This window comes from Empidonax traillii, unplaced genomic scaffold (assembly GCF_003031625.1).
Source record: "Empidonax traillii isolate 1590-97213 ecotype Southwest subspecies unplaced genomic scaffold, ASM303162v1 scaffold65:size4453928, whole genome shotgun sequence".
In the NCBI taxonomy this organism is placed as follows: domain Eukaryota; kingdom Metazoa; phylum Chordata; class Aves; order Passeriformes; family Tyrannidae; genus Empidonax; species Empidonax traillii.
In genome coordinates, this window is record NW_020955258.1 from 3417209 (window position 1) to 3437230 (window position 20022).

At 35.0% G+C, this 20022-nt stretch overlaps 1 protein-coding gene across 1 annotated transcript in view; it reads right to left on the reverse strand.

Moving 5' to 3' along the window:
* The window catches only part of ITGA4 (integrin subunit alpha 4), a 35444-nt gene continuing 15422 nt past the window's right edge, over positions 1 to 20022 (reverse strand). The window contains exons 11-28 of the mRNA XM_027880243.1: positions 18510 to 18604; positions 18131 to 18221; positions 16723 to 16768; positions 16188 to 16342; positions 14675 to 14829; positions 11370 to 11519; positions 10000 to 10076; positions 7572 to 7722; positions 6764 to 6862; positions 6253 to 6332; positions 5821 to 5907; positions 5130 to 5220; positions 4336 to 4443; positions 3949 to 4068; positions 2877 to 2996; positions 2266 to 2364; positions 1934 to 2053; positions 1 to 1084 (exon numbers count right to left, since the gene is read on the reverse strand). Coding sequence (XP_027736044.1) covers positions 992 to 1084; positions 1934 to 2053; positions 2266 to 2364; positions 2877 to 2996; positions 3949 to 4068; positions 4336 to 4443; positions 5130 to 5220; positions 5821 to 5907; positions 6253 to 6332; positions 6764 to 6862; positions 7572 to 7722; positions 10000 to 10076; positions 11370 to 11519; positions 14675 to 14829; positions 16188 to 16342; positions 16723 to 16768; positions 18131 to 18221; positions 18510 to 18604 — 1937 coding nt within the window. The 3' untranslated portion in view covers positions 1 to 991. The remainder of the gene's footprint in view (positions 1085 to 1933; positions 2054 to 2265; positions 2365 to 2876; positions 2997 to 3948; positions 4069 to 4335; positions 4444 to 5129; positions 5221 to 5820; positions 5908 to 6252; positions 6333 to 6763; positions 6863 to 7571; positions 7723 to 9999; positions 10077 to 11369; positions 11520 to 14674; positions 14830 to 16187; positions 16343 to 16722; positions 16769 to 18130; positions 18222 to 18509; positions 18605 to 20022) is intronic.

Below are 20022 nucleotides of genomic sequence, written 5' to 3' on the forward strand. Positions count from 1 at the left end.
CATTAAGGTTGGCAGCTGGAGTCTCTTGGGTATGCATGTCTCTGTTTTGTCAGGTGAAGCCTTTTTTTTTCTGGGTTCTGGAAGAATGCCAGCACTAAATACTACTAGGATAAGTATTATAGAAAAATCTTTAAATAAATAAAAATAAATACTTGCTTTAAAGAAAACCCACATAGAAATAATTCATTGGAGAAGTCCAGAACATCATGGCAGCACTATCTGAGAAAAGGATGAAGCAAGTAGTTCTGTCATGTTTGCAAGTACCATGTGAAAGATGGCGACAAATTAGGATCTACAATACTTTACTCTCTACAGCTGCATATCCAGGCTACCCCACATAATTCCCTGCTCTGAATCCACCCTTCACCTTCCTGGTTCTGGCTTGCCTGGGTGTCTAAGTCTCTTCAAAGATGGGGTTGTGCCTGTGAAGCCAAAGCTTATGAGGTTACCTTCAGAAGCCCAAGAGAGCTTCTGACAGCCCTTTTCTACATCCATGTGCTCTACTTAAAATTGTTCTATTGGTTTAAGCTAATTTACCCTTGTTAAACTGCCAAAGCAAGATGAGAGAGGATTTCTTCTTGAATGTCTAATCCAAATATTATTGAAACTTCAAAATTACTAGAATAACTTATGCTAATGTGTTTGAAATCTTGACTTTTCAGGATTGGCCAAAAATTATTACTTTTAAGAAATGCTTCTTTCTGGTAAGTAATTCTTCTTCTCTTTAGTGTTCTTCTGTCTATATGAAACAATGTATATATATATGGCATTTCAAATACTACTGTGAGACTTCAGAACCAACTGTTTTACCACCTTCATATTAGAACAACAGTACTGTAAGCTGTAGTCCTCCGTACAGTTCAAGGAAATAAAGTGTGTTTTGTAAGAGCGAGTGCGCTCGAGGCCTAGTTTTCTTGTTGCTGATGCTTCTTCTGTGAATTAATCTGAATCTTAATTTCTTCATTTTAAAATCAAATGTTTATTTGCCATCTTAGTCATCTTTGTTCCCAGTTGTAAAACTCCAGCTGTCTCTTCTGTTCGTGTCTTGAGGGACTGGTTTGTATTGCCTTTTGAAAAAGCCGATCTGAAATACATAATTTTGGAATCTGTTGTCAGCAACTCTCGGTTATCAAATCTAAACCATAAAAGATGAATGAAAATAAAAATGCATATATATGGCATTTATGAATTATGGTACTTGCAATTGCTCTGCCATATAAACTAATCAAGTGTTACTCATCAATCAAAAAAGTAGGTTTGCTTTTTCTTTTTTTACTTTTTGGGAGGCTAATGCTCTTCTGCAAGAAGTAATTGTGAATTGTAACAGTCCACAGAATCCAATATCTTTAAAAATGTGAAGTAATAAAGCTTTCCTGTTACATTTGTTTAATTTCTACACTTCCATGAAAAAATGATGGATGGAGAAAATCTCCATCTAGGTAAAGAAGTGAACAATCTCTTAATTGCTTGTCAGAGAAACTGCATCTCTCATAGTTTTCTCTTTCACTTATGCACAGAATTTTTTTAGTATTTATATTGCAGTTTGAAATCTTCAGCATTTTATTCTGGTATGAAATGACGTTGTAGACTGTTAGTCATCACATGAAGTGACAGCAAATGTGGAGCACCATCCCACAAAAATGATCCATTTGATATCATTAAATTATATAAATCATTTGCAAATGTGAGATGTCACATAAAACACTGTAAAAGGATTTGTGGTGTTGAATAACAGAAAATGTAGAATATGCAGAAGATAAAATAGAGAAGTACCTTTGAAAAAACATAAGTTACAGGAGGAATTATCTTTCTTTAGAAAGGACAGATCATAATAAAATGTTATTCATCCTTTAACCTGTATTAAGAGATCCAAAAATCCTCCAACAGTGTGAATTCCTGAGTTGAGAACAACTAAGAAATACTGAAAACCTACCTTCCATAAGATAAATGAAAGAAGCAAAAACAAGGTAACACCAATTATTAAGCCTATGGCAATAATTAGCACAGTAACATGGTATTTTGGCTTTAGGTGGTGCATTCCTTCCAAATAGACCTGAAAAACAGAAAATGAGTTTAGTGCTAACTGGTTATTTTTTTCGCCCCTAAAAGATACTAAAGCAAACTAGGAAAAATAGTTACATTCTCAAGTAATTAATAGTATATTCATTGCCTGTGTATAGATGTGCAAAGATTTCCACAATTTTAATTGTTATTAGTTTTTCTACTTTAACAAGTTTATCACAAGTTCATTAAGAGAATCCTTACATATGCAACTTGCTTGTCCTTATGTAGTTCAATAACTTTTGCATTTTTTTCTGGCCAGGCTGTTGCTCTCACTTCAAACTTCAATGTTGATGCATCATCCTGATTAAAAAAAAATAATTCTGTCTTTTAAAAAATAACTTCAACACGTTGATTCCTGCCCATCAGAAACAGTAACACAGCTGCTCACAGAAACAGAATCCCATAGAAACACACAATGGTGCCTTTTTCTGATCACAAAAGAAATTAGATCAGAAGCTGGAATGAAGCCAGGCTGGATTTTACTTAAGTCCACATCCACACTGCTTTTCTTAGAAAAGTACAATTATGAGTTGAAATTAAATCCCAATCCTACATAACCCAGCCAGAATAGGCAAAGCAATACATGCCATAAATAAAGTGATAAACTGAAATACATATTTTTCAGTTGTTTTCATTTTTCATACATCACCTCGAGCCTTAGCATTGAAAACATAAAATAGGTTAAAACCCCAAAGCTTTAGATTTAATCATACTGTTTGCAAAAACAGATTAATAACTAGAATTTGTATGATGAGAATACTGCAAATATGCCCTGAAATATTCCCCTCAACTATGAAAAATTAATGTGTTACCATTTCTAAAAGTGAAGGAGTAGCCTCCAGATGCAACTGAACAGTCGCTTCTTTTCCACTTTCCATGTTGCCAAGCTTGCAATGTATTTGTAAGCAAAGGCTGTCATTTTTCATGCAGTACTGTAGAAGGGAGGGGAAAGGTTAAAACTAAAGTTATCAACTTTATAATCTTAGTATTAAAGACACTCAGGAACCGAGTAAAATAAAAAGATCTATGTTTGTTCTTGAAAATGGAGGGTGTAGCTGCAGGTTGTCATCCATCACTGTCAGTCCACAGGTGCTAAAGGTACAGTAACAAGGGACTGACCCAATTGTTATAAAAAACACATAATTTTTCTAAAAAAATTCAAGTTTTTGTAGACTGAAAAAGAATGGTTTTCATAGTTTGTTTATATGTCTGGTTGGGGTTTTTTTTTGCACTGTTATTTCAAATCAGCTTTTTTCAATAATGGTAAATGACAATAACTCTATGCTATCTGGTAAAAACAGAAAAATTTTTAATAAGAACTTCCCAGCCAAAAATTATTTCCATATATTTTGTAATTCTTATGGACTTTCAGTCCCATTACCTTGAAGTGAATTTCTTGGAATTCACTTATTTTTAGCATACATAATACCCTTCAGGAAGAACTTCTACCATGAGTACTACTTTTGGGGTTTTCTTACCTAGCTCCTACTAGTTACATTTCACAGCATTTTTTGATGTATTTGATCTGCGTACTTCATGTAATTAAGATAAAGCCTGGCTTTGCCTCATGCATGATTTTCTATTTGTTATTGAATGTCCTCTGCCACTCTGTTTGCCCACTCCTTCAGTTATACACCCCTTTGGCAGTTCTTTTTAGGTGACTGTCATCCACTGACTTCAGCAACATGTCATTAATTAACCTTCTCATTTCAGTTTTCACCTCTTTCGCTAAAGTCACTTATGACTACACTGAACTTACCACAGGTCCCACCACAAATCCTTGGAAGACTGCTCTGGTGACCTCATTATACAAGATGTACTGTTGTCTTAAGGCTTATTCATACAGTCATTTATTTCCCCCTGATGCCAAAAGACAGACCTTACCATTTGTCTCTTAGTAGGCTTTGAAAAGAAAGTGACGACATCCTTTAATATATTTTCATTTTTTTCTGCTGCAGTACAGTTTCTGGGATACGTATTATAGGAGCACTGTCCAACTGTTGTCTGGAAATAAATACAGCATCATTAATTTTAGAATTTTAAATATCAGATAGTAATCAGAGTACAGATTTCTGAAAAGCTCAAAAGAAATATAAATTTTATCTTCAAGATTCTGAAACATATGGGGCTGAAGATAATCCTGTTCTTGTTCACTCTGCTTCACCATAGCTAGCAAATCAAATTTATACTCAGTACCTAGTTGGCTATGCTCTGCTCCTCTTTTTAATAGAATTCATATAGCTAATAATATATGATGTAACCTGTGCTTACCTTGATACTCAATGTGTTGAATAATTTGAAGTCCCTGGGTGGAAAAGCATTTGGTATCATTATCTCTAAGTTAGTGTTTGGAGACATGCTGGGTCCTGCACTTATAACCTTGTGGGGAAAAGTGTTAGACAGTTAGAGCTTCAGTGGTAGCTATTCAAGTAACAAATATATATATATAAATACAAAGAACTTCACAGAATAGGGTAGCACCTGTGCTGTTATGCTGTCATGAAAGTGGATTCTGCTGGGAGTTCTACCATTTAGTTTCATTCATTCTGAACCCTTCACTCCTCCAAAGCCAATGAGTAAGTAGTGCTAATCTGTGATGACTACCCTGAGGTCATACAGCCTGTTCCAGGAGAATATGGGAAAGGAACTAGGAGGGATTAACGTCTAAACTCCTGCTTTTAATCCACTGGACACAAATTTGATACCTACAGATCCTCTTATAAGGAGCTCCTAGTTCCTTACTGTAAGATATGCTTTTTAAGTGTTTCTTAATAGAAAAAGTGGCAAGTCAGAACTGCATTACCCCTTTTAATCCTTCTTGTGCTAAGAATTTTTATTCTGATCATTCAGTGGAAGATTTTCCAGGCCAAAAAATGTGTTTTAAGTGGGATTAACAGCAACTTCCCACCGCCAATGCATGAGCTACTCACTGTGCCCTTGTGAGTAAAAGAGAACTTAAAAAGTTCCCCTACAAGTTCCCTTCTGACTGCACAGACTGTCACTAGATACACTGAGCATTAACCTTCAAAACAAGGACAACAGCATTTACAAAGGAAAACTCTTACATGGAAAGTGAAGTTGATATTCTCCTTCATACATGTAACTGGTGAATCCTTCTCTTCTGTTCCATAAATAAACAAAGCTGGTGACACAAACCTGCAAGGGTTTAGAAGTTGTTAAATAATGGAATTGCTGTATATCCTTAGCGTAACTTCCTGTTCCATGCTACCTCCATCCAGTAGGATTAGTTCTAAGAAAATACCTAAGTTTGCATTTGAGTAAAGCTAGGAACACAGAGTAGAAATCCTCTACCTTTGGAGTAGGAATTATTCACATTTTTACTCTTCCCTCTTAAAAAGGCAGATGAATCAGAAAAAAATCATAAATCCCCAAATCCCAAAACTATGCTTAATGAATGCCCCACAACAAACTAGAAGTCCATGTTAAGCAAGGAATCTGAGCATCTGCTATACTCTTATTAAATACCTCTTTATATATATTAAAAAAAAATCCCTGTCTTTAAAAAATATTAGTCTGTCAAGAGACAAGTTTGAAGCACCATAGATCCCAATGGGGTCTCATCTCACAATTGTGAAAACAAAATCTTAGAAGTGTATGGGTCAGACCCCAGGATGGCTGTGCCATGTCATTCCCAGCATTTTTCAGCCACATCACCTTCTGCTTAAAAACTTTGTGAATTTAGAATAGTAACACAACAGTTCTATGGATGTGCAGGTATATCAACAGCTGACTTACCCATGAGTATTTAACTCAATCTCGTATTTTAGAGGTATAGCTAAAGTTAGTGAGTTATCCAGCAACATGTTTTCATCTTCATTTTTACTATAAAAACACAATGAGAGAAAAATCTGTGTTGAAGGAATCATCATATGCTATGCATTATTTCTGTAAACAAATACTAAACAGACCTTTCAGCTTCTAAAACCCAAAATATTTTATTGGTAACAACACTTCAGACACTAAAACCCCCCACATTTTGTACAGGCAGAAACCTGCTGGTTATTTAAATATCTATTATCTGGTTTTTTGGATCATTTCTCTTTCTCTACAGATAGGCAATCATTGTACTTTCTTGCAATTGTGATTTGCTAAGTCTTTCCAGTGTTCCCTAGTCTGTTTTCCAAAGCTAGTAGTATTTTTCATTGAGCAATTTTTATTAGACTTTACCAGGTAGCATTAACAATGATGTTGAGGTCCTCCTCTGCTTTGGTAAATGAGCTTGCATCCAAGAGGAAACTATAATCCAGCTGTAGAACAAACAAAATTTTGCTTATATATCATAATACAGTTTAAATAAAAGTATTTTATTAAACTAATTTATAATTTCCCGCTCTAAAAAAATTGAGAACTAAGAAAACGCTTGCTTTTTGTGTCTTCTACTCCCTTTCTATTGACTTTACATATTTGTTTGTAGCCTTAGTCAGCTCACTGGTCTAGAACCCAAGCACAATCGGTTGATACATAACACATTGTTGTCCCTTAATGAATTATTCCAGACACTGTTTAAGCAATTAATTTTAAAAGTAGCAGGAGAGATACAGATACCAACATGATAAAATATGTTAGTTGAGAATGAAGAAGAGATTCTGAAAAACAAGGTGTTTTTTTTTCCCCAATCATAAGTCCTCATAACATATTTAGGGTGTTTCTAAGGCCAGGAACTTCACCCATAGCTTACCTTTGATTTTTGATCTACATATAAATAACCAACACTGCACTCAAGTTTTACTGCATGAATTTCTTTATCTAACACATCACAGTGTATCTGTTTTTCTTCCTAAAATAAAGAACAAATTATTAGTCATTAAAACAAAACAGTTTTTTTTTTCCCAGACATTTAAAATTACATGCACACACTGAAATTGGGTGCTTTATATTTTCCTGCAATACACATTTGTTATTTCACTGATGCAAATACACAAGACATTCATATCATTCACAACCACTTTAACATAACATTTTGTATGGATTACTGTATCTGGTTACTTCGTCTGCTGCTTGCTTATAGTGAAGCTAAAGCACATGCATCAGACTCATGTTAAAAGCAAATCTCAGAAAGGTGGATCAGGGGAATTCTACACAGACAATCGTTATTTTTAAAAGGTAGAAAGAGTACAGTTAGGTTTGTGACTTCTTATAAGTCTGTGTATTTGTGAAAAGGACAGATTCAGGGAGATCTTTGTGATCAGTGAGAACATGATCATCAGACAAATAGAAGCCATAACATCCTGAAATACACTTATAAACATCTTTTTTATTATTCTTTTTGTTACTGAAATTATTTATGTCATTGCATTGATTAAACTGCACTTGATTTAGGTAGCTACAAGTCTGAGAACTTAAAAACTGGTGTTTTGTCAGCTTTTTTTTTTTGTGTGTAGATTGTCAGTATCTAAAAAAACTCAACAATCTATAATTTGAAAAATGCCTAGCTGAGAAAGAAAAATATCAAAGGATTACTGGAAAAAGACATTCTTTTTCCTTACCAATTCTAAAACTCGAATGAAATAAAGACCTTTAGGGATCTGAATGTGGAGGACAGTTTCGTATGCATCATCTCCAACATTAAGCAGAGAAATGTTCAACAATAAAGTCTTCATACTTCCAACAACAAGATACGTTTTCTTATCATGAGGCCTGAAACATAATTATCATAATATAAATTAAAAGTAATTCTATATACAGGTTGTTTGCAAAAATTTTCCTTTGCTGCCCTTTTAATTACTTTCAGCTGGTTCTGACAAAGCTCTGTTGGAGATGTAAGGAAAGGTTTTACTCAGTCCAGTAACTGAAGGTACAACACCAGTTAGAAGATGGTCAACCCCAGTACTGTACCTTTTAAAACCTGAAGTGGTTAATGCGAGAGCAAGAAAATTGTTACCAGCCCAGTTGTGCTTCTGGCCTTTACAAGATCAGTCCTTCCCTTTACAGCCCAGAATAGCAATGCACCACTGCTACAGTATTTCCAGACATTACTTCGAAATTCACTCTTTGCACCCAAGATATAGGATTGAGTTAATATGAAAGTTGTCACAAAGAGGGCAAGTGAACATGCCTGGCTTATGATCTATGTGATGTTCTATAATCATGTTACAAGTACAGACATCCTATGGGGGGCTAAAAGTAAACTTCAGCTTGACATTAAAGTTTAATTAAGACTTGTAGAAAGGCTGCCTAGAAATAGACATTTATCAGATATTCTGGCTTGAAACCAAAGCATTAGTCACTGAACACCTTTGGGAAAGAAGCTGGCACTGAGAAAAGCAACAGAAGGCAAAAGCACTGCATAAGCAGATAGGTTCCAAGACAAAAGCGAATTAAAGAAAAACACAATGTTAACATTTCGGTAGCTTGTCAAATTTAGGTTAAATTTTAACATTGTTTTACTAGTTATATGCCTACCATTCCGCCCTTTTCTGTGTGTTAAAGCCAAGCTCTCATTAACAATATGCTGTCACAGAGATGCCTCCCAGCTTAACACACAAGAACACAAAAGCACCAGGTGCACATCTGGGACTACAACAGAGCTGAACTAGAGCTTTTCCCTGGTAATCATATTTCATTCTTCATTAAAAAAATGCATGATGCCGACTAGAAATTTACCAGGCCAAAATCTAAGCAATTTAAACAAAACATGATCGTGTGTACATGAAGACTTGTAACTCAGTAAGGAAAGCATTACATTGCCACCCCTATTTGATTTCATTCTTTTAAAACCAAGTGTTTGCTCTGCTCTTCAACGATAATGAATGCATTCTGTCTAGACAAAATAAATTAACGCTTCACAGCTAACTAGTTTTTAATCGAGATTCTAGGGGCACAAGGTAATTTAAGGTGATACTTCACACTTTATCAAGATATTTAGACTATTTATTTACACTGCAAATCTGCTACTGGTACCTAATGTCAAGCAGGTTTGTTGTAATCTGTTTTCCTTTCTTTGAGTTTTGAAGTAAAAAAAAAACTGCATTGCTAATTTCATGAATGAAAATGCTGCATAATCCTTCTTTCTGAAAAGTTTATGAGCATTCAAATAAAATAAACATCCAGCCTAAGAAAATTAAAGGGCTTATGACTCATGCTACAGGCCATGTGTTAAAGTAGGCAGAAAGATACTTATCTTACTCTGAAATCTATGAATATGAAAAAGCTTGTGCTCAGGATCACACAAGTGTGATTAATCAGCATTATATGATTGTCATCTTTCAGTGTCATTTTAGGTTGTTTAACCTAGTATTTTGATTCAAGTAGAATCAACTTTAAAAGTGATAAATTACACAACAAAATCCAGGTCACATACAAAATACCTAACTAACTGAGATTCACAACAGGTACAATTTCTCTTTTTGCGCTCTGAACCCCCACACTTCTTACTTTAAAATAGTCAATAAAGACAAAGGTTGTGATGATAAAATATAAGTTAAAATAATTAAGTGGCTCTTTTTCCTCATTTATTTGAGAATAGTACATCTTCAGTTTTATACTGAGACTTTGTACAGTGAAAATACAATATCTTCAGAAGATCAGCAGAAATAAGCAATAGCTTGTCAATTTCACAGTAGTTATGATGACTGCATATTGAGTATGCTCTGTGCAGTGTATCTTAGCCCAGTTATATATGAAGTGCGGAATACAAATCTATGTTTTTGGGAAGAAGATATATGTTGAGCTGTAAAATTTTCTAAATATGCAGTAACAGTTCTTCAATTATATAGACTTCTGTCACATTTCCTGGAAGATTTACAGTTTAAAAATATTCTTCAACTAAACACAGCTCTAATCCTTGTATTTTCACAGGGAGTCCACAATCTACTTTTGCAAATTAATGTTATTTATATGTAAAAGATTAATTAATAATTTAGATAAAACCTTACTGAATCCTTCTCCAAACAGTGAAAGCTACATTATACTTACTTTGGAAAAACAACTTTTCCAGAAACTCTTAAGTCAGCAGAACAATTTTCTTGGGAGCAATGTCGTGCAAAAATAAACTGTAGAAGCCAAATTAGAAAAAAAAAAAAAGAAGAAAAAAAAAAGGCACTTCAGTGTATTATGCTTATTATAATCAGTAACAGTATTTAACAGAAAGAAACCTATCATCTAGTAACTAAGTATCTGGAAGTGTCTGATAGCTCTTACTCCTAAAAGGCAATTCCATGAGTCTATGATTTATCATTCTGTGCATCCAGAATAACAGTGGAGAGGCTTTCCAGACTCAGCCTCTCACAGTCAAACCAGTGGGTGTATGGTCAGAAAAATTTTTAAAAGTAGTACATAAAGAGAGCAGAGTGTTTGAAAAGATCCAGAACTGATGTCTCTGCAGTCTCTCCTTTGACACAAGATTTTCTTTACACAACCTTTACTTATCATACTGTCAGTAAGGTTTGATCAGAGTAGAGACATCATGAGTTGCATGTGTCTGTGCCTCACTTATCAGTGTGCTGCTACAGAGCATGTTTATGTCACTATATTCAACAACACCCTCTTTATTTCTCTATAATTCTGAGGTTACTAAAATAAAATTTTGAATGAAGATGAAAAGGCAAAGCATACCATATAAAAGAAGCTTTCACATACCTCTAGAGTTCTGATGGCCAACTCTATCTTAATTACATTTACTATTTGTGAAAAGTTATAATATGTTTATGACCATTTGGTAGTTAAAAATTCAGTGCATTCTGGTTTTTGCTAAAGTCAAAGTCTATTAACTCTCAATAAGTGTTTTTTTTTGGGGAGGGGGAAGTTAATTTCATATTTATGAAAGGATACAGAATATACTCTTTTGTTCCCCCCTCAGACTGTGTTTGAAAACTTGCAATACCTTCAAAGAACTAATATTTCGGCAACATTTCAAAATTCAAGATAAATACCAACATGATATTGTGTATTTAACACAGAATTAATTTGAAAGAACTATTTTATACTGGAAAGTGACTCATACAGTATAGTTATGAAATAAAGCATATTTCAAAGAGTGAATTTCATACATGTGTGATATGGGGTATATAATGTTATATATTCAGGCAAGTTCTCTGCACATACCTTTTATTTATTTTTAAATCATAATGCAGATTGTATACAAGTTCTGCAAACATTTTTTCAGCAAAAAATTAGGCATTTTTTTAGCATACTAGTTTATTAATTAAGATCAAGGCACTAGGTGTGGGTCTGGAAAATGCATTCCTGGAAAATGCAGGCTATGGATCTGTGAAGCACTATTAACTGAAGACTAAAACACGAATATTTACTTACTGCATAGAAAAAAAGAGAACTCATACACTAACCTTGCTTTTTATAATATCTTTTTCCTTCCTCCGTTGAAGAACAGGTTGAAGTGGTGAAAATTCTTGAGCATTTCTTTTCTGTAGAATATGATGCCCCAGACGATAACTTGCTTCAACATGTACAGGAGTCAAGATATCCCTTACATCTTTCTATGAAAATTGGAAACCTAATGAGTTAATCATATAAGACAAGACATGTATGCTTATGTTTTAAAGTTATAAGGTTGCCTAGAACTCACTAAAACAGTAACACTTATTTTTCACATGTAAAATAATTCCACTTGACTCATATACTTCTCCAGACATCTCTGCTGCTGAAGGAGTTAATCAGAAACACAGAAAAGTGTACTCTGTTCAATGACAGAATCAGGCTTTTCAGAACGGGAGATTCTTCTGTTATGAGAAATCTTATCTAATAGTGAACTTACTGCCAATAATACTGCCTTACACATCTATGAAATGCTGTACTGCCCAAGCAGAAAAATAGGTGAGAGTTGGCTAAAATGGAGAAAGCCAAGCAGTGGGATAATGCCAGACAAAACCTGTGGGTATTTCTGTATGAAATCAAAAGGAGTTCTCCAGTGGTACCACTAAATCAGGGCTTGATTGCATTTTATTTTTATGCCTCTTTATTTCTCATTCTGTATTAAAAAGATTGAACTCCTCAATAAATGACTGTTTTGTACATGAAGCCTTGACTGCTTAGGAATGTTGCAGATCGGAGTCCAAACTACCTACTTGTGAAAACTGAACAGCTTGAAGCACCAAGTACTAGCAATAGCAAACCTGATTAAATTATTCCCTAAGTGTAGGGGATAGATAGACACTGATTGTCCCTCCACATGGCCACTACTTTAATTCTTATCTGCAAGCTTGTGTTAGCCAAATCACATATTATCTAATTCATAATAATTTTCCACAAGGTCTTTCTCTGCATCTGCTTTATATTACTTCCATTATACTAATTAGCTATTAATTAGCCTTTACGCAAAATACATAAAATTTATATTGTCTCTTGCAAGGACTGTACTTGACAGACATTCACACTTACTTAACTTTAGGAGCTTCAGTGGGTGGAAGGAGATGCTTATAATGCTATTAATTAAGAACTAAGAAGAAAATTGAATTATATGGAGGAAAAAAATACTAATGATAGACTATAGGAAGTGATGAGCCAAATCAATTCCTTCCTCCTACACAAATGCCTCTGATGCTGGTACAGCAATCTGTACAAGGTTGGCTGTCAATCAGATCCCTCTTAGTTTACAAAACTCTTATAAGTAAGTGGCAATTTTCCATTGCTCCTGTAAGAAACATTCACTTAGGTGCCACTACCAGTTGAGATGCATCTGGGCAATTTTCCAGTAGACAACACAAGCTTTCCTTTTTACCCAGAAGCTTTATCATAAAAGAATTGGCTTCTATTGGTGTCATAAACAAAAAGTAAGTGAAAGGAAGGAAGAAGAAAAATACATGGAAGAATTTTTCCCTGCAGGTTTTTTTGTAGCTGTAGAAAATTAGGTCTCTTTTCCAGCCTCTGTGCAGGATCAACTGCATCAGTCACACTGATAGATGTTTGTTTCAAAAGGTCACAGAATTGCTACCTTGAGGATTTTAAAGAAAAGGCTAGGCAAACTAGTCTATTATTTTATTACCCTTGTTTCCCCTTACATCTAAATAATCCCTGTCCTTAGTATTTCTTTAAAGAATTGTTTTTCCCCTTAGATAAGGTCTTAAAGCAAATAAGTCTATTTTTTTCTAAGCTTAATGAAATATGATCCCTTTGTGACCGTTGGTTTTTATTGTTTGTCATGGTTTAGGACTTCCAAGTTCTTCCCATTTATTCTCCCAATTTTTTGTTGGAATAGACAACCTTCTAAGATGTTTGACAGAATTAATCACTTTTACTCTTCCTTCTCCATTGAATGGCCTTAAAAATATTATATCCTTGTCCTGATTTCAGGGTTTTTTTTCCACTTTCAAGACAAGTTCCTCATTCATCTTTCAGAGGGATACATCAAGCATGAATACGACATTCAATCCCTCCAGGGCAACAGTGACTTTGAGACTACTTTGCAGTTAAGATCTTACTGACTAGATTCTTAATAACCTATATCTAAGTCAGTACCATACCCAGTTTGAAAGGATGGTTGCTGTTGAATCAAACTCTACTTCTGAAACCAACAGCCAGCTTCCTGCTGCTCAGCAGCTGTGCCATCTCTGTTACTGGTTGGGTACAGGCCTCCCCGGCCAGCTGACACCCTGCAGATCTCCAACAGCCTCCTGCTCAACACCCAGTGCTGTGGCAGCACTTCTACCTCAGTGGCTTCTCTTCTGAAGCACTTCTACCAGCAGATTTCTTCTACAACAAAGTTGCCTCTACACCTTGAGACGGAGAACAGTAACTTTGTTCACTACAAAACTCATCCAGGAGAGAGACATATCTGTGCAGGCTTCACATTTGTAAGCAGACAAGTAGAGAGATCATTTTTTCAGCACAGTGCACATTCTTCATATTGTTCAGATCTAAATTCATTAATGAGACTGTCATGAGTGCTCTTCCTGCTCCATTTCCATCTTTAGTTTATGTGAATATTCCCCTTGCTGAGTGCTGCATCCCTTGGAGGAAAAAGATCAAACAATCCCAAGCAAGTGCTCTTCTTCACACCCTGCTAGCCTTCAGCTCCTTGCAACAAATTCACAAAACAGACCACACTATAAACCTTGAACCTCTTTTATAGGAATTGCCTTCATTTCAGTTCCTATGGATCAGGGATGGGCTCTTTTCTTATTAGCTGAGTCTACCTTAATTTCTCACAGTAAAAACAGGACACATGTTCTTTGAAGTAGTTACAAATACATAACAGTTACAAAACATAATAAAAATAACAAGTTTTAAGATTTTGCACTGAGGAGCTCATTGGAAAGTTCCATCAGAAATGTTCACAATACACGTTACACTGCATCTTCTTGGTTGCTCCAAACCAGCCTCACTCTATGATCTGTCATTTATAACAAACGGTGAAAAATGTCAAGACTGCTCATGTCCTACTTCGTCACTGTGATTGTTATCATTCTGCATGGTCTTACCAACATAAGAGATGGCAGACCTGCTAACTTCTCTACAGAAAGCTGAGAAAGCATCAGAATTAGTATACACCAACTGTGGAAGTTATGAACACAAATATTTTACTTTCAAAATGATGTGATGCGATTGCAAACAAAATAGGTTTCTTTGCAGCAGGTGTGCTTTTCAAAGGAGACCAAAGGATTTACAGGACAATACACACTGAAAATTACATTACCCTCATAAATGCTGGATGATCTTTGCAGGCAGTATTCTTGCTGTAAATCTTTACTTTTCCTGAGATTGTATCAGATGTTCCATTGGAGGAAAAATAGAACCTTGCTTGTGTATCCTCTTTTCTGGTCACGTCAACACTCAGATTATAAAGCAATACTGCAAAATAAAACCCAGGGAAAATAAAGGTTGTAAAATTTTTAGGTGTTTTGATTTTCATGAATTTATGACAGAAATTACATCTTCTGACTCATTTCCTCAAGGATATTCTGTAACATCCATTTTAAAATGCTCTGCTTAAAAATGCTCTGACATAAATCCATATCTAATGAAAACTTCAAGTACTCTGAAAATTGATTGCTTCATGACTGTTCCCTGATACATGCTTTTACATCAGGGATAGTTTTATCAGGTTATATTTATAGTTTTCTACCAGAATCTATTTAAAGAAAACCCACTTCAGTTACTTGACAAATTACAACAAACTGGCAGGTAAACAAACATTGACAAATATTGTGGAAATTCACAGGTTCTTCTATCTAAGATAGAAGAAATTGCTATGATAGCAAATTGCAAATGAGTTTCAGAGCATTACTGATTTTTTATTTAATCTTTGCCAAAAGATGAGTTAGATTATCTACAATTTCTGCTAGTTTTTTTTATTGAAGTTGAAGAGTCTCATGTCCAAGTCCACCAAGGGTGATCCAGTCTGACTGCTGGTCTTGCAAAATGAATATGAATTTCAAAAAATCTGGACTTGCAACTTTACAGTTCATCTTTGCAATATGTTCTCTGTAGTGTGTTCCTAAAGGATATTTTATGTTCTCACACAGAAGAGTTAAACAATTTAATTTTATATCCCATGTATTCGCAGGGCTGTTTGCAGTTTACAAATAGCACATGACAAGTAGGTTAAAAGCACCCAGGCAATACCAGTCAAATTTAGGCCGTAAATTATCTTAAATAAATTCACCATGAATATTCCTTCCGATAGATATTGCTTCAAGCAATACTGGTTTCTGTCAAAAGCAAAATAGGCATTATATAAAATATAATACTAGACATATTTTTCAGTAATTTTAGTGGGACTCCCTCTCTTTCGTATAATGTTCCACAATGGTATGATCAGGTGCTTGAGCTGCTTTAGGAAGGAATTGTCTTCTCCTATTGCTAAGTGGAAGACTGCATCCCACAGCAGTCCCATGTGGTTTCGTCCCTGCATGGGAGGAATGCTTTTAGAGGACATCTAAACATCACCATTTTAACATGAATGTCTCTCCTTGGCCATGTAACTAAGAAAGTCCTGGTAGGGATGTGCTGTTACTCTAAACTGGACAGAAGTGTAATGGCTTGATGTCATGGGGGAATCATGAGATAAAAAAGGTATCCATGTTATCAACTTTTCATTTTATTCTGAACTCAAGATTATTAGTCTACTAAATACCAGGAGCATTGTTATGTAAACAGGTGCATTTATATTGAATACATATACTGGATTTTTTTTCCCAGTAGCTTACCAATATAACCAGGTACCTCTCGTCCTCTGTAGCTAAAGCATATCTTCAAATTCATACAGGTGGCAGGCTGGTCATTTTCCATGCAGTTTAAATTAGTTCGATTTATTGAATTAGGATGTTTTAAAGAAGCTTCAACAATTATCACTGGTTTCGTTCTAAGAACAGAAAAGAGTATATGCTCACAAATAATGTTCAGAAATAGCTTACACAATCTGTGCAAAACTAACCATTTCTGACAAGATATTTTTATATTTTAAAATCATAATTTTTAAGCTATCTGCAATTTTTAGATAGCTTCAAATACTTGTATGTGCATTATTTGTTGCTTCAAGAAGTTTCAGAACGATATTTTCGTTTTCTTCAAGGTGTTTACTTAAATGTTTTTGTAGAGCACTCTAGAGCCTAATGACTGATGTTCAAGACATCAGGAAAAATATAATGAGGTTAAATTATACTACTGAGTTTTATTAAACTGCACTAAAAAATAGAGTTAAATTGTATGGTCTTCAAAAGCACTGAAACACAGCAATCTCACCTCAGCACCACAGCAGAATCAGAGAAAAAGGCACCAACTGCTACATCTGTACAAAAAAATGTATCAATAAGCATAATTTGTCAACAAGAATTACTTCTCAGGTACTAGCATTTTGTAGCATTTTCACCTTTTGGTCAGCATTAAAACACCATTTGCCCTTTATTTATTAGAAGGGATATGCTGGTATTCAAAGGTCTAGACAACGATTCCTGAAACATTTGTCCACTGTCCATTAACACTGCATGCTCATTTGCTGGACTTGCAGATATTGATACTGTTATGATTGGATTTCTATTCCATATTTAAGTGGCTGATACTGAAGGACAATTCAGCTAACCAGGAGGCACTCGCCTTCTTTCTAATCCAGATATTCAAGACTGCTATACAAACACATATATATAGTTATATATATATATAAAACAAGATGAATTGCTTATGTGTATTATATGAATAAAATTATACATCAAGAGAAAGAGAAAAAATTATTTAATTTATTCCAAACTAGCTGAAACCTATTAATGTACTAAGGAAAGAAATATACACAGTATATATACACACCTATCAAATGAGGTAGCAAAAGTGAATTGTCAGATGACTAAATGATACAAGGATCTGAGGATATGACTTACAAATTAGTAAACAACAGGTGACCTGAGAGCAAACTACTTGTAAACTATCTTTTAGCCCAGCATTACAAATTAACCAGGGTAACATTTCTATGGGCAGAGCCAGAGCATACATCATGTAGTTCATGGTAACTTTGTGCTTTTACATCCACAGGGGAAGGACAGACATACTTGACCTGATGTGACACCAATCTGCAAAATGTTAAAATATTTTGATGATATGTATAAAGCAATTAATGTATACTTGGAAACAGCTAACTTGTTTTACACCAAATTAACACTACCATGTTGTGCCCACAACAACTCCACATGTGTCTTATTCAATGCCGTGAGCCCTAAGAGGGGTTCATGTGTTGTTCACACAGAGTCAAGGAGCTCATCACTCCTGGCAAAATCCAGACCATGTTAAGGCCAGTAATATATTTAGGTTGGCACACTAATCTGCACAAGAAACATGAGTCCAGTGCCCAAACCAGTTCATTGTGACACTAGCAGATGAGATAGCTTTAAAATAAAAAATTATGTTTTTCTTCCTCTTGCGCACTGTGATCTTACTATTGCATTGTTTTCAGTCCTTAAATAATAGTTAGTGACCGTGAAAACTGACTGCTTGGCCTCAGTTTTACCTCTTCTTTTTTCTTTCCAAAATACAAGATGTGACATATTGTCTTAATAACAGATGTTGCTTCTGTTAAAAGCATCAAGTAGCACAGTAGGGTTGTTCCCTATGAATTTCTACTCTTTTAAAAATGAAAAATTAAAAAAAAAATTGTTTCATTTACCTTGATATCCGTTGTTATCTGTGTCAATGCCACTTGCTATGGATTGTCCAAACATGCTTAAAGAATTACTGACTTGATGTCCTTGTATTCTCTGAGAAGGAAAAGGTAAAAGAAAAAAATATTCTTGGAAAGCTAATCTCTGAGCTACAGTGTTATTCCTGCAAATGTTAAATCCCATAAACCCTGTCTAAAGCCCCAAACCCAATTTATTTCTCTCTTAGAGTACCAGTTTTATTATGACTGGAAATCACAGACTACGTAAAAATTTTCGGAAGTCTTTTACAGTACTTCAGGCGGTCATGGTGTTAAAGGGAAAACCCTCTCAGATTTAAACTTACTTTTTTTTTTGGATTGATTATTTTTCATTGAAAAAGCGTACCTGTGAGAATGATGGCGTTATTCCGTCTTCCCTGCCGTTGTAAATATAAATAGCCCCTTTTAGATTATCTTCTTGTGGAGCCCCAATTGCCACATCTGTGGAAAAACAATTTAGCAATGATCAGCTAACTAGGAAATATGAACAAGGAATGGTTAAAGGAATGCAAATCATGATGCATGCAATGCCAGACCAAATTTACTTGACTGAATTCAAAAGCAGTGCTGAACATAGACATAAAGCAAACAGAAACAGTACAGAGCAGATCAGTCATCTGACTCTACTTGAATTGCTATGTTTCTGGAAAACAAGGGTCAAATGCAGCTATTTTGTTCAAGACAAAGTCTGTTTCTAGCAATACTTATTTTGACCCTTAAGAAGTTAAAAGGTTACCATGACAACAGGCAAAATTATGATGGTTTTTAAAAAAAGAAAAAAAAAAAAAGCCTGGTATTCATGGAACTGTGATGATTTTCCTGCTCTTCCCACGTGGTTTAAATCACTGAAACACAAGAAGCACTCTTGTTACGCTGTCTGAAATGAACCATTTACTTTTTCATGAAATGTGCACAACAGTTGATAACAGGCTTGGAAAGGCATTTAGGCAGGAAGTGAAGGTAGCTGGTTTGTAAAAAGGGATATATTTTATGCCTAGATGATTTAATCCCAGAGCGGTGTGGCAATTCATAACAAACTGAATGAACCTAGCCACCCACCAATCCACCTCAACAGCCCTTACCAAAAACTCCCATGGTTCAGAGGTTGTTGACCAAAGAGCGGAGGGAGGGGGAGATGAATTACACCATCTCGAAAGTCACTGTTAATAACTGTAAATTTGCACTTACAAATAAGGAAAACTGAACTATCTGCAAATCAGAAATACTGATACACCAAACCAAAAATCACAAGAAAAGCAAAGCTCTATTTGGTTTTACTGAACACTTCTCTGACTGAATCCACATTGACTGAATCTATACTGTGGTGACTAAAATACACAAAATATGTTATGTCTCTCTACTGGTGTGATGAAACTAGTACAGTCAACTTGTACCTATTAAAATAACATACAATGTTCTTGATGAGGTCAGATTCTACAGTAGCACACACCCATTATCTTCACAGGGCTAATACTGATGGTTTAGATCACTGAAGAAGTTTGTTCTGCTATTCCTTTTTTATTACTTACTACAGAAGAATGGTTTCTAGCACCCAATTTCTCTTTATATTTTGCTTCTATCTTTTTTTCTTACAAAATTTCTTTTCCTACTGCCACTCTCAACATTACTTCAAAATCTTCTTGACTTGTTTGCTCCTCCTTCCCTCCAGTTTAAGGATGCCCATTTTACATTATATTGTGTCATACATCTGCTTTGCTATGCTGCAATTAATTTGATTTTACTTTTCTGTTCCCCAGCCCTATATTGGGATTCAGTTCTCTTTTGTAGTAAGCAAATGTTTTAGGGCAAAACCTGAGATGTGTATAAAACTATGAATTCAGTGCTGGGGCATGGTCATT